At 38.9% G+C, this 15,386-nt stretch overlaps 1 protein-coding gene across 1 annotated transcript; it reads right to left on the bottom strand.

The window, feature by feature from the left end:
- Positions 1-78: 78 nt before the first annotated feature.
- Positions 79-9,619, bottom strand: FAM240B (family with sequence similarity 240 member B). The gene is made up of 2 exons (XM_027964214.2): positions 9,367-9,619; positions 79-476 (listed from the first exon to the last, which is right to left on the bottom strand). Exons 1-2 carry the CDS (start codon positions 9,507-9,509, stop codon positions 383-385), a joined length of 237 nt encoding a protein of 78 aa, XP_027820015.1. The 5' UTR covers positions 9,510-9,619; the 3' UTR covers positions 79-382.
- Positions 9,620-15,386: the final 5,767 nt, after the last annotated feature.

Here is a 15,386-nt window from a genome sequence, read left to right as displayed (position 1 = left end):
CCAGGTTCCCAAACAGGAATTGCCCCTGGTAAGCCTAAATAAAATATTCAGATTTCAAAATGAGAAGAAAATGTGGAAATAAATTACATTATGTGGATCTTTGAAACTTGGAAGTGCTAATTCCAAGAGATTTTTATATTAGATACCCCAAGCTTCGTATCCCATTGGCGGTCATCCTGTCCTCTGTGACAGGGAGGATTGAGATGGATAAAGAGTCCCATTAGCACTAGGGGAGGTTTCACATGTAAATCCCTTCACAAATGGGAGAGCAAATAAAGAGCGTCCTGCTTAGTAAGTCAACATAACTTGGGTGTTAGTTTTTTCTCCTAGAAAAGTGCCCTTGGTGGTTTGTTATCTTTGAAGTGGATGAGGCAGGAAGCTCTCAGCCCACAGTGTTTGCCTGCTTTTCCTTCCCATCAGGATTGTCCAACATCCTCAGCCTTTTCTCCAGCCTCTGCTTCCATTCTTCTCTGAGCCTGAGGAAAAGAAACAATATTCATGGTCATTGCATTTGTTTCTGCATCTGCTGGTGCAGTGAAGTTTATTTTCTTCTGAAGAATATTTTTAAGAGAAACAAATGGCTTTTACAAATTAATGAAGAAAATAATTAATAAGAATAATGAACAGTCTATGAATGCGTAGTTTTCTCCAAAATTTACTCCTTCCGAAATCCATATGTGGATTCAGTGTAGTATCAATCAAAATCCCAGCAGGACTTTTCTGTAGGTATCAACAAGCTGATCCTAAATTTTATATGGAAAGGCAAAAGAAATTGATTAGCAAAACAACTTTAAAGTAGAAGAAAGTTGGAGGATATAGACCATGTGACTTTGAGGCTTAATATAAAGATACCATCATCAAGAGAGTGTAGCATCAGTGAAGGAACAAACAGATCATAGAACAGAATAGAGAGTATAGATATAAATACACACAAACACAGACAATTGATTTTTGATTAGGGACAAAGACAACTCAATGGAGGAAAGATGTATAAGTGCTAGTCACTCAGTCATGTCCACCTCTTTGTGACCCCCATGGACTGTAGCCCACCAGGCTCCTTTGTCCATGGGATTTTCCCAGCAAGAATATTGGAGTGGGTTGTTGTTTCCTCTTCCAAAGGATCTTCCCCACCCAGGGATCAAACTCACATCTCCTGCATTGGCAGGCAGGTTCTTTACCACTGAGCCACCTGACACGAAGGATAGCTTTTAAAAAAAATGGTACTGGAACATTATACATCCATATTTTTTTTAAAAAAAACATGGCCCTTGACCCACACTCACATTTTATACAAAATTAACTAAAAATGAATCACTTACTTGAAGGTAAGTAAGACTAAGGCTTCAATAAAACAGCCAAAAAATAATATCTTCATGATCTTGGGATCAGGAAAAAAATCTTATATACAACACAAAAAAGCATGATTCTTAAAAGAAGAGAAAATTTGGGAGTTTATCAAAATTAAAACATTTACTCTTTGAAAGATACTGTGAAGAGAATAAAAGACAAGCCATTAACAGTATTTGCACATAACATGTCTGATAAGAGACTTGTTTCTAGAAAGTATATTTCAAACTCAATAATAAGAGAATAATATAATGGATAAAATATTTGAACAGTCATTTTTCTAAAGAAGTTATATGAGTGACAAATAAACCCATAAGACATGCTCAACATAATTAGGATGAGTGGCAAATAAACAGATAAAAGATGCTCAATATAATTAGGAAAATACAAATTAAACCACGAGGAGGTATCACTCACTTGACAGAATGATCAAAATAAAAACAAAGCCAACTCTGTCACTCTCCACCTCCCCTGGCAAAACTAAAATTCAACCTTCACCCACCAAACCAAAAACATCTTCACAACAAAACTCAAACCAAGCATTAGTCAAGATGCTGAGTAGCCAGAATTTTCTTACATTGTTATTAAAATGCAAAATGGTGCGGTCAGTTTGTAAAACAATTTCTTACACAGCTAACCATATGTTAACCATATGACCCAGTAATCTCAATCCTAAGAGTTTACTCAAGAGAAATAGAAATTTATGTTCACACAGAAATCTGTATGTGAATGTTTACAGCACTTTATTTATAGTCACCAAAATCTGGAAATAACCTAAATGTACTTCAGTGGGGGAGTGGATCACCAAGTTATGATACATTCCTACCATAGAAAAGTACTCATCAATGAGAAGGAATGGATACACACAATTGATACACACAAGAAGAAGAAATCACAAGCACATTGTGCTAAATGAAAAGAATCAGACATAAAAGACTACATACTGTGTAATTCATTTATGACATTCTGGAAAAGGCAAAACTATTGTGATATAGAACAAATCAGTGGTTGCTATGGACTGGAAATTGGTATAGAGGTTGACCCAAAGCAGAAGCATAAGGGGATTTTTTTCAGAGTGATGGAATTATTCTATATCTTGATGGTGGTGATTATGTGATTCTGAGCATTTGCCAGACTCATGCATCTGTACACAAAAAGCAAAGAAATGCAGGCTTATAAGTCAATTAAGAAAAAGAAAGTCTGTAATCTACCAGGCACAGACTATACATATACAAATATAGTTTCCTTAGAAAAAAATCCAGCTAGTTCCTATGCATATGAAAAGATCTCAACCAAACTTGTAATTAATTCATTACAAGATGCCATTTTCCCCTGTTAGATTAAAAGTGATTAAGAGTCTGACAACACACAGTATGAGTGACAGTAAAATTTGACATTCCCACACTTGAGTGGAAGTTTAAACTAAAACAACCTCTTTGCAAAACAAGAGGGCAATAGTTACCAATATTTTAAACATTCATCCTTTAATATAACATCTTCATTTCTATGAACTTATCCCATAATATTATCCATGTATGAAAAATATATGTATAAGTATTCTTATTGCAACATTGATTACAAAGTCCCCAAATGAAAAACAACCTAAACGTTCTTCAAGGTGATTGGTTAAATTGATTGTCACATCATTATAGTAGAAGACATTAAAGAAGAACTGAAAATGTTAATATAGAACCACTTCCAAGATAGAGTAAGTTAAAAAAGGCAGTTGCAGAATAGTGAAGATTGTATAGGTCCCATTTTGTATAGAAATATAGCACACATATTTATTTGCTTATTAAAACTAATGTTTTGGGGAGACATAGATGAGAAATTGTTGATGGCTATTTTCTCTGGAGAGTATGTCAAGGAGTCTAACTGAGAAGGACACTGGTTTCCAAGGTATACACTTGGTTAGTTTCTTAAGTTGGATAAATGCTTTCATTCATTTACTAGGGCAACCATGAAAAGAATAACACAGACTGGTTGGCTTAAACAACAGACATTTATTGTCTCACGGTTTTAGAGGATGGGAGCTCGAGATGGAGGTTTGATTTCTCCCAAGGCCTCTTTCCTTTGCATGCAGGTGGCCTTCTTAATCCATCCTCACGTGGCCTTTTCTCTGTTTGTGCATTCTTGGTGTCCCTTTGTGTATCAAACCTCCTCTTCTTATCAGGACAACAGTTAGATTGGACTGGGACCTCCCATAAAAAGTCTCATTTTAACGCTCATCTGTTTTAAAGGCCCTATCTCCAAATACAGTCACGTTCTGAGGTAGGACTGGGGGTTAGGGCTTCCACATACTAATTTGCAGGGTGAGAGGCACGACTCATAACAGTGCTAAAGCAGTGCATGATTATTATGGGTAAATTAGAATATATGATAAAGAATAAAGAAAACTTGGATTCAGCTTTACTTTTCAGTCTTGTAAATAACCCTAAAATGAATATGATAATATGTAATACTCTTTCTATATACTAGTCTACTTTCATTGAAGAGATTCCCAGAGGTGAATAACGAGAGGGTGTAAATTTTTTTAAATTTATTTTTATTTTTGACTGCACTAGGTCTTCATTGCTGTGCTCAGGCTTTCTCTAGCTGTGTCTAGTAGGGGCTACTGTCTAGTCCCAGTGCATGGGCCTCTCATCACAGTGGTCTCTCTTGTTGCAGAGCATGGCCTCTAAGGCACGCAGGCTTTCATTTTTGTAGGGTGTGGGCTCAGTAGTTGTGGTATATGGGCTTTAGTTGCCCTTAGGCATGTGAAATCTTCCCAGACAAGGGATCGAACCCATGGTCCCCTGCATTGGCAGGGAGATTCTTAACCATTGGACCACCAGGGAAGTCTGAGGGTATAAATATTTTGAAAGCTCTAGGCATCTATTACCAAACTGTCTCTAGGAAACTTCTTACTTAAAAGTCTGCTCAATTACAGGCTCAAGAGAGAATGGAAAGAATTTGGAATGTTGGCCTGTTGTTGGTGGTAGTTGTTGCTTAAGCGCATTAGCAACCAAGGATGGAAAATTAAAATATTGAGAGAATTGAATACTGTAAAGACACTGGTTATCATCCTTATTCTGCTTTAGCTTTAAATAGAATGAATGACACAAAGATATAATTTTCCAGTTTGAAAGGGGAAATAAAACTTGTAACTGATGCTTTTCAATTAGTGGGCAACGTACCTTACACATGGACGTCCCTGGTAACTTAGTTGGTAAAGAATCCACCTGCAATGCAAGAGACCCCAGTTCGATTCCTGGATCAGGAAGATCCCTGGAAAGGCTTGCCATTTCCTTATCAAAGGGATCTCCCCAACCCAGGGGTTGAAACTGTGCCTCTGGTGTCTTCTGCATTGGCCAGCAGATTTTTACCACTGTGCCACCTGCGAAGCCCCAGTATCATGTAGGTCCATCATTAATTAAAGGGGCTTTAACCTTTCCTTTGTGTGGTGAGCATGAAAATGTGTTGCTCAGAGATCCAGCTGGCCAATTGCCAGTTTTTGTGAATAAACTTTTATCATAATGTAGCCCTGCCCATTTGTTGACATACTGTCTGTGACTACTTTCACACAATGACGGAATTGAATAGTTGCAACACAAGAGCATATGACAAAGCTGAAAATATTAAGCATTTATTATTTGTCTGATTTCATCAAACCATAGCTGAATTGCAATCACAGGTGGACTATAGACACAAAGTTTAGCAAAAGCCAGTAGAAAGATGCTATGAGAATCAGTTGGCTATATGAAATGTGTAATAAAAAGCATTGTACATTTTCTTATGATTTGTAAAGATTTGTGTTACACATCTTTATATCAGTAAAATTTATAATTAACTTATGTACATATATGTGTATATATATATATATATATATATATATATATATATATATCAATTCAGTTCAGTTGCTCAGTCATGTACAACCCTGCGACCCCATGGACTGCAGCACACCAGGCTTCCCTGTCCATCACCAACTCCCCAAGCTTACTCAAACTCATGTCCACTGAGTCAGTGATGCAATCCAACCATCTCATCCTCTGTCATCCCCTACTCCTCCTGCCTTCAATCATTCCCAGCATCAGGGTGTTTTCAAATGACTCAGTTCTTCTTATCAGGTTGCCAAAGTATTGGAGTTTCAGCTTCAGCATCAGTCCTTCCAATGAATACCCAGGACTGACCTCTTTTAGGATGGACTGGTTGGATCTCCTTGCTATCTAAGGGACTCTCAAGAGTCTTCTCCAACACCACGGTTCAAAAGCATTAATTCTTTGGCATTCACCTTTCTTTATAGTCTAACTCTCACATCCATACATGACTACTGGAAAAACCATAGATTTGACTAGACGGACCTTTGTTGGCAAAGTGATGTCTCTGCTTTTTAATATGCTATCTAGGTTGATCATAACTTTTCTTCCAAGGAGCAAGTGTCTTTTAATTTCATGGCTGCAGTCACCATCTGCAGTGATTTTGGAGCCCGCCAAAATAAAATCTAGCACTGTTTTCATTGTTTCTCCATCTATTTGCCATGAAGTGATGGGACCAGATGCCATGATCTTAGTTTTCTGAATGTTGAATGTGTGTGTGTGTGTGTGTGTGTGTATATACTCCACAGATTCATCCAACTTCATCTTGCCCTCTACTTCTTGGAGGACCCAAATGAATACATTTGGAATGATTAATTTATTATAGGAACAGAATTTAGGAATTTGGGGTTTATGACACATTTATTCACTTTTTATAGTAGCTATATCACTATATATTACCAGTTGGATGATAGATGCCACTATCCACCTAAATCCCCACTAAATCCTGTTTTATGAGTATTTATACTGTTAACTGCCCCTTTCTGGTCACTATCTTTCATTACTGTGTTGCTTCTCTCTCTTTGTGCTCTCAGTAATTTGGTGAATGGAAGTGTATATGGACCTTTTAGTCTATAGTAAGAAAGGTCAAAATGAAAAAGATAACACTTAAAAATAGGTATACAGAGTCAGATACAGTAGAAGAGTAATAAAACAGACATTAAAGCTTGAAGAAAACTTTTTTTCCCTTAAGCCTAGAAATATTGACCTCACTTTTCAAATGGAGACCAGATAATACATACTATTTATTGTTCGAGATTCATCTGATTTGTGGAGGAGTTGTAATTAATATCTAGGAATACAAATTCTGATTGATTAGTATGGGTTTTAACTAGAAAGCAGGATTTGGTGAGGGGGGTGGTGAATCTTAAACCAGAATCCTAAGAATCAGAGATCAGTTGGGCACATAATTAGTGTTTTTCTATCACATGCTTGCTAGGCCCAAATAAATGTCAGTTTGGGTCCTCCAAGAAGCATAATTAAAGGAATTACCTATGGAAAATAAAGCAGGGGCTGAGGGATGGGGTGGAGAAGGAGGAAATTATTGGATAGAAAGAACCCCAAACCACAGCATAGTTGACATAACTGATAAGCAAGAATCAAAACAGAGGAAGGTGAATGGTCTTGGGGTGAGGACTAATAAACCCTTCTCATCACACAAGTCAACCAGATTCAATGTATATTGACACTGTGAGTTCTGCTAAATTCTGAAGAAGAATTTTGAAGGTCATACTTATTGCATTAAAACATTATTTTTTTCATATAAGTACTATACAGTTACTCAAATATAGTTTCAGCCTGGTTATTTAGACTTAGATGTTCATGTAGGTTATCACCTAAATTGAGATTCTTTGGAAAATAAAAGGGAGCATAATACATGATGATAACAAAATGATATACATATACCTGGACTGTTCCAACACACAAGATTTGTCCATTATTCCCACAGTACACTTGACTTCTCTCAGATTGCCTCAACAGTTATTTCAAACCCGTTTTCTACTTCTCCAGGGGACTGACACTGCTGTGTTGCTTCTTTCTAGCCAGACTCAGAGATAGTAAGATGATTTCTAGTTCTGAGACCACCCACTTTGCCTTGTGATCTCATCTCCAGGACCTCTTCAACTCACATATGTTCCCAGGGTAAATGGATTCTCCGCAGCTCTGGCTGCTTTCCTCTCCGTCAGTGAACCCATAGGCGTGTGCTAATAAGCATGTCCATGGTAAAACACCTGTTTCCACTCTACTCACATTTGGCACAAGGTCTTGCTGGTTAGCTCAGCTGGGGAACAGAAGGCATTATTGGCTCTGGCATTGGTGAAAATTTTTGACATTTTTTTTTTCAGATTTTTGTCTTCTACCATTCATTTAAAACATTTCTTGATTGCACAGTGGCTTGAATTTGCCACTTTTTAAAATGGAGGGTAAAATTTTTAAAAAAGTGTTAGTGTTATGTGTGTGTTTGTCACTTACATATATGCATTTTGGAAAGTCATAACCCAGGAGGCTGAAATAGGAACCTAAGTGTTTATGCCATTCATTGGTCTGGTCAAGTGTATGCTGGAAGATAATTATTCTAGGACAAAGTTTCAAACTGTATGGTTACATTAGCAATATATAAACATTCTGACATTTTGTTTTGATTTCTCTGGGTACTAAGAGGCTATTTCCCCTTAGGAGCTGAAGAAGGGTTTTAAGAAGTTAATGATGGTACAACACAATACATGTGAATTATATGTGTTTTTAGCTCAGCATACTCAGAAACATGGAGGTACATGCCTCATTGTCCCTCAGAACACAGATGCCATTACACTTGTGAATGAGCATCTTAGCAAACAGACAGCTTGGCTGGGCTATTCCCATATCAGTGATGGAGAACCCAGACAGTCCCTGAAAAGTTGAGCTGATCTGTCTGCTCCAAGGCATGACACACGTGAGGGCAAGTGCTGGCCATTTCAGTCAGAGCAATGCTGACACATGTGACACCTCTTCTCACATAAATAAATGTCCCCCTCTCAGCAGACTCTTTTAGCAAGAACAAGTTCAACTGCCAGTGAAGGGAAGACCACATTATCCTCCACACCCCAGATCTTAATATGTAGGATCTCAAAGGTGGGATCTTTCACACTTATGCACATCTGTTGATCTAACTCTGAAATTCAGTATAATCTTGTGTCCTGGGGGTTGCAACAGAGGCAGGGTGAAGAAGAGATTTTTTTCAGTTCATTAAGATATAAATAACAGAAACTCAATTTTGTTTATACCAAAAAAAGCTTGTTCATATCTATATCATTTGTTCTCAATCAGGGACGACTCTGTCCTCCAGGGGACATTTGGCAATGTTGGGAGATAATTTTGGTTGTCACAATGAGGGAGGGAAATCCTACCAGCATCTAATGTTTTAAGGGATACTGCTAAACTTCTTACAAGGCACAGGACAGTCACTCCACTAACAAATAATTATAAGGCCCTAAATGTCAGTAGTGTTAAAAGGATGAGAAATCCTGATATAGATGGTGGCATGAGTAGATGAATAAATCATGTCTGTAATTTTCTATATTTTATGATAGTTTGACATCTTAGAAAGCTTAATGACCACAGAAAGGCTGCCCTTCCCAGGGCTAGCCCTTCTTTTGCATGCCAACCAATCCTGAGTCTGTGGCCCCTACCACCTCCTTATCTCTCTAGCATACATAAAGCCGTATTTCTTCTGCCCTATACCATCCCAGGGCCAGGACAAGCACCAGACAGCTAGAGACCACCCATAAATCCCCAAACCCCTGGGCATTACTCAAACTAGCCAATCCTAAGCTGTTGACTCTGCCTTGACTTGTCTTTTCCTTGGAAATTCCAATAAAGGCTCTGGCTTAGACTTTCCCCTTGCTTTCATCTTCTGTCACCTGGCCAAAACCTGGTGCTTCCCCGGTGGCACTGGATGGCATGCAGCGATACTCTCTCTGAAAGCTGTGAATATAATAAACACCTTCCTTCTAAGCCTTGTTCTCCTTTTGATTTGTGGCTGCACTGACCTAACAATATTGCTTCCAACATTTGCATAATTAGGACAGTGGGTAATGAAAATAATTCAGCCTCTCCATCTTCATATCTGGTATATTTCTGGGGAAATCCCCCTTGAAAAACAGTGAAGAAACAATTCACATACTTTCTCAGGGCACTCCTTTCCTGACGATCTTCCTCCAGTTCCCGATAACAGGTCTGTTTGCTAATTTCCTTCTCCCAGAAGCTTTTGAGCTCATGACAGGTTTCACAGCAGAAGACTTCTCGACGAATGTATTGATTGTTCATCCTCTAAAAAGAAAAAGAAAAACAAATCCAAGTACTTCAAATAAAGGCACTCTAATTTTGGAATGATGAAAGATGTTTGAATCCATACACTGCTATTTACAGATTTTGTGACCCCATGGATTATAGCCCTCCAGGCTCCTCTGCCCATGGAATTATCCAGGCAAGAATACTGGAGTGGGTAGCCATTCCCTTCTCCAGGGGATCTTCCCAACCCAGGGATAGAATTCAGGTCTCCTGCACGGCAGGCAGATTCTTTACCATCTGGTCCACCAGGGAAGCCCTGGTTGCCTAAATATGTTGCCTAAATATTTTTTTTTAATTCTTCTTAAATCATTTTAATATCTTACTAATTTTGTCATTAAATAAAGTAAAAAATTTGATACTAGTTCATCTCATATTTGTGAGAGTCATGATTTTAACTTAAAAAATTATCCTTTAACAGTTGTTTCCCAACTGTGTGTATGTGTGTAGAATGAGATGGTATGTGCAAAGCTCTAGAGGCAATGCATGGCAAATAGCAGGCACCCAATAAATGTTATGGTCTTTCCATCCTTCCTCACAGAATAAAAATAACATCTATCATTTACAGATATCAAAGGAACATTTCATGCAAAGATGGTCACAATAAAGCACAGAATGGTAAGGACCTAACAAAAGCAGGAGAGATTAAGAAGAGGTGGCATGAATACACAGAAGAACTATACAAAAAAAGTTCTTAATGACCCAGATAACCACCATAGTGTGATCACTCACCTAGAGCCAGACATTCTGGGATGTGAAATCAAGTGGGCTTTAGGAAGCATTACCATGAACAAAGCTAGTAAAACTGATGGAATTCCAGCTGAGCTATTTCAAATCCTAAAAGATGATGCTGTTAAAGTGCTGCACTCAACATGCCACAAATTTGGGAAACTCAGCAGTGGCCACCAGACTGGAAAAAGTCAGTTTTCATTCCAATCCCAAAGAAGGACAATACTAAATAATGTTCAAATTACCACACAATTGCACTCATTTCACATACCATAGCAAGGTAGTGTTCAAAATTCTCCAAGCTAGATTTCAATAGTACATGAACTGAGAACTTTCAGTTCAAGCTGGATTTAGAAAAGACAAGGGAACCCAGAGATCAAATTGCCAGCATTTGTTGGATCATAGAAAAAGCAAGAAAATTTCAGGAAAACACCTACTTCTGCTTCATTGACTATGCTAAAGCCTTTGACTGTGTGGATCACAACAAACTGTGAAAAATTCTTAAGGAGATAGGAATACCAGACCACCTTATCTGCCTCCTGTGAAACCTGTATGCAAGTCAAGAAGCAACAGTTAGAACCGGACATGGAACAACAGACTGGTTCAAAATTGCGAAAAGAGTACATCAAGGCATATATTCTTACCCTGCTTATTTAACTTATATGCAGAGTACATCATGTGAAATGCTGGGCTGGATGAAGCACAAGCTGAAATCAAGATTGCTGGGAGAAATATTAATAATCTCAGGTATGCAGATGATACCACCCTTACGGCAGAAATTGAAGACGAACTAAAGAGCCTCTTGACGAAAGTAAAAGAGGAGAGTGAAATAGCTGGTTTAAAGCTCAACATTAAAAAACTAAGATCATGGCATCCGGTCTCATCACTTCATGGCAAAGAGATGGGAAAACAATGGAAACAGTGACAGACTTTATTTTCTTGGGCTCTAAAATCACTGTTCATGGTGACTGCAGCCGTGAAATTAGAAGACACTTGCTCCTTGAAAGAAAAACTATGACCAACCTAGACAGCTGCTGCTGCTGCTAAGTCGCTTCAGTCGTGTCTGACTGTGCGACCCCATAGACGGCAGCCCACCAGGCTCTGCTGTCCCTGGGATTCTCCAGGCAAGAACACTGGAGTGGGTTGCCATTTCTTTCTCCAATGCAAAAAAAAGTGAAAAGTGAAAGTGAAGTCACTCAGTCACAACCCCATGGACTGCAGCCTTCCAGGCTCCTCCATCCTTGGGATTTTCCAGGCAAGAGCGCTGGAGTGGGGTGCCATTGCCTTCTCCTAACCTAGACAGCAGAGACATTAATTAAAAATATTAAAAAGCAGATATTAAAGATATTAAAAAGCAGAGACATTACTTTGCCAACAAAGGTCCATATAGTCAAAGCTATGGTTTTTCCAGTAGTCATGTATGGATGTGAGTGTAGAACCATAAAGAAGGCTGAGTGCCAAAGAATTAATGCTTTTGAACTGTGGTGTTGGAGAAGACTCTTGAGAGCCCCTTGGACTGCATGATCAAACCAGTCAGTTCTAAAGGAAATCAACCCTGAATATTCATTGGAAGGAGTGATGCTGAAGCTGAAGCTTCAATACTTGGGCCAACTGATGCGAAGAGCCAACTCATTTAGAAAAGACCCTGATGCTGGGAAAGATTGAAAGCTGGAGGAGAAGGGGGCAACAGAAGACAAGATGGTGGATGGCATCACTGACTCAATGGACATGAGTTTGAGCAAGATCTTGGAGATGGTAAAAGACAGGGAAGCCTGGCATGCTGCAGTCCATGGGGTCGCAAAGAGTTGGACAGGACTGAGCGATTGAACAACTATCATTTATTGAGTATATAGTATATAATAGGCATTTCTTACACATTGTCCCATTTGATCCTCACAACAGTTCAGACAGAGGGATGTATAAATGTCTTAAACTCTCTCAGTTTCTTCATCTGAACTCATGGTTCAGATGAAGAAACTGAGACAGAATTTGCCTATAGCCTCATAACTGAACATGAAAGAGCAAAAATTTAGATCTTGTTCTATCCATCTTAAAAGTGCATGCCCTCTATTTCTATTAATCCTCATCACAAGAAATGGTGACTATTTTGGATTTGAGTATATCCAGAGCAAGTTTGTGTAGCACGTGTGTGTATGTCCCATGAAAATATACATGTTTAATACTAAAAAACATTTACTTTTTACCTAAACATTGCTCATTTTTCAGATCTTAGTGGCTTTTAGGGGCAAGTAGATGCAAAGACTGTAAAACAAATCCTTTTCTACTTATTGGTGAGTGCCTACTCAGAGAAAAGCTTTGTCTCCAGCTGGAGATTAGAAAGGACCTTGACCTTCACTCCCTCACTACAGAGTGCCGGTGATCCCATGCAAGCTGAATTGCCTAGGTGGGCAGCCCAGAGGATTGAGAGTGAGAGAGAAGTTTAGAAAAGGTTTCAGGGAATAAGTAATCCATTTATTATTTTGCATTTATAATATAGAATAGTTATAATTCTATAATATAGACATATAATTATAATATTTTATATTATAGAATATGTAATTTATTAATATAACATAATATTTATAATACAGAATAATTCAGAATATTTTATTTATATTTATAATATAGACTAACACCTGTACCAGTCAGAGGCTCCCCTGGTGGCTCAGAGGGTAAAGAATCTGCCTGCAATGCAGCAGACCCAGGTTTGATCCCTGGATCAGGAAGATTCCCTGGAGAAGAGAATAGCAACCCACTCCAGTATTCTTGCCTGGAGAATCCCATGGACAGAAAAGCTTGGCGGGTTACAGTCCATGGAGTCGCACAGAGTCAGACATGACTGAGTGACTAACACTCTCACTCTCTGTACCAGAGAGGTGGCAAGACCTTCCCACTTAGAGGGATGTATAAATGTCTTAAAGTAGAAAGAAGCTTGACTTTTCTGGAACTGAAGGCAGCTTTAAGTATTCCATAAAGCTTTTTTCCAAATCCACTCCTATTTTGTCTCCTAGACCCATCTTCTAGTCATCTGGTCATTTCTGTAGTCACAAATGACTCAGACAAAACTGTGCCAGGAACATGAGGGGAGGTGCTGTACCCTAGAGTTTCTCCAGATTCTCTCTGACCCTGAGTCTTAAGAGTAGAGCAAGGCCCATTCTGCAGCCTGACGGGAGCATGTTCTGTTTTATAAGGGTATATTTCCCATTTGTTTTCTGTCCTTGGCCATAGGATTCAATGCACATATTTCTGATAAATTCCTGATCACTTGACATTAAAAGAGTTGTTAATAAAAGAATATATCAGATTTTAACAAGTATATAGCATATCAAATTTTCATTCATAGAATTAGAGTATAGAATATGGGCGATTAGGTTTCCTATGAATTTAGTTCAAGCAATCTAAGGCCTCTCACTCTCTTGATGTGATCTCTGCCTCTGTAAACACTAGATAAGAAAATACCACTTGCTTTCACCTGGGAGGAAAGTGTTAATGCAGACTTGCAACTAAAGTAGACAGAAGGTAATGCAAGATTTATTCACACATTCTTTTATGACAAAATGTCCCCCCAGATTTCAAGTTTATATTAGGTATCTGGTATTCAGAAAAAGGATAGTTTGTTCACTAACTTCTTTTCTTGATATTTACAATATTTTTTTCTAAAGAGATTTTTATTTTTAAAAAAGAGGCCTATACAGGAACATAGACTGCTCACATCATCATGTCATTTCACATTCATTCCATTCAGAAAAAAAGGTGCAATTGGTGCAAAAAGGTGCAATTTGAAGATCTATTTCAAACAACATTTCAGTTGTGTAATTAAAGTTAGGTTAAGAGAAACAGCTGAAAGCAGGGTGATATCTACACATCCAAGGAATAAATTAAATCAGGGTGAGCCTTTGGGAATTCAAGCAGCAGGCTTTGAAGAATCTGATGCATGCTAGCACTGTTTCCCTTTGTGTCAGAAAGCACTTCTGAGGCTGTAACATTTGGGAGGACTTGAACAAGGGTCAAACTCAGATATTCTCAGGGGTCAAGCCAGGCTCCCTTTACTCCTAGGGGAGTGAAGCCACTAGACCCAAGCAACAGGGAGCGGGAAAGACATGGTCATTTGCAGAGTACATGCTCTGCTTCAAGACATCACATTCAAGATGGAGGTGAACACTGTGCTTGCTGAAAAAAAGAGGGTTTTCAACTGCGTGCTGTCTGACGGCTCCCTAGTTGCTTCTCTTAAGGGATGTGTTCTCTATCTAAGACTTTAGCTTTACATCTCTCTTCCTTTTCTCAAAACCCCCTCCACAGCCTCTCTCTGCAGGGCATCCTGTACTATTTCACTTTGTCTCCCTTCTCCCTGCCAGTCTCTCTGAGCAGCCACTTTCTTGCCTCCAAACCTGAATGTGCAAACACCATCCTCACTGGCCAGAGTGGCTCTTGCTGTCATCCCAGCAGCAACGGGGTTGAAACTTCCCACCAACCTTCACCTCACTTACTAGATAACATACAGGTACAGTGGCCTACCAAACACAGATTTGGTTCTGGCCCCATTCACCATACCTAGAGGATGGCCAAGGAGCTAAGAAGGAGGACAGAGAACTGTTACTGCTGTGACTTTGGGCAATAACTCCTTCAGCTGCTCTGAGCCGCAGTTTCATTATCCATAAACTAGAGATTAGTTGTGGTAATGTAGAGGGAATCACCTAATACACTTCTATTCATGCCCCAAATGTTCATCTACCAGCACAACACATGCCTGCCCTCAGGGAGCTCAGTCTATTGCCCTATCCCTGGTAAAAGATCAAAAAATGTTAATGAATTTGAACCATCACCTAAACAAACTCTTATCATCTTTAGGGATTCCCAGGTGGCTCTGTGGTAAAGAATCCTCCTGCCAATGCAGGAGACGCGATTTCAATCCCTGAGTCAGGAAGAACCCCTGGAGTAGGAAATGGCAACCCACTCCAGTATTCTTGCCTGGGAAACTCCATGGACAGAGGAGTTCTAGCAGGCTACAGTCCATGGCGTTGCAAAGAGTTGGACATGGCTGAGTGACTGAGCACCTCTTTACTTTATAAATGGTATTAAATGTTTTACTCTTTCTTGGCTCAGATTATTTAAGGTTTATTTATCTCT

The sequence above is a fragment of the Ovis aries genome, chromosome 2 (genome assembly GCF_016772045.2).
Source record: "Ovis aries strain OAR_USU_Benz2616 breed Rambouillet chromosome 2, ARS-UI_Ramb_v3.0, whole genome shotgun sequence".
Classification (NCBI taxonomy): Eukaryota; Metazoa; Chordata; class Mammalia; order Artiodactyla; family Bovidae; genus Ovis; species Ovis aries.
Note: the sequence above shows the minus strand (reverse complement) of the source record. Positions and strands in the feature narration are given on the sequence as shown.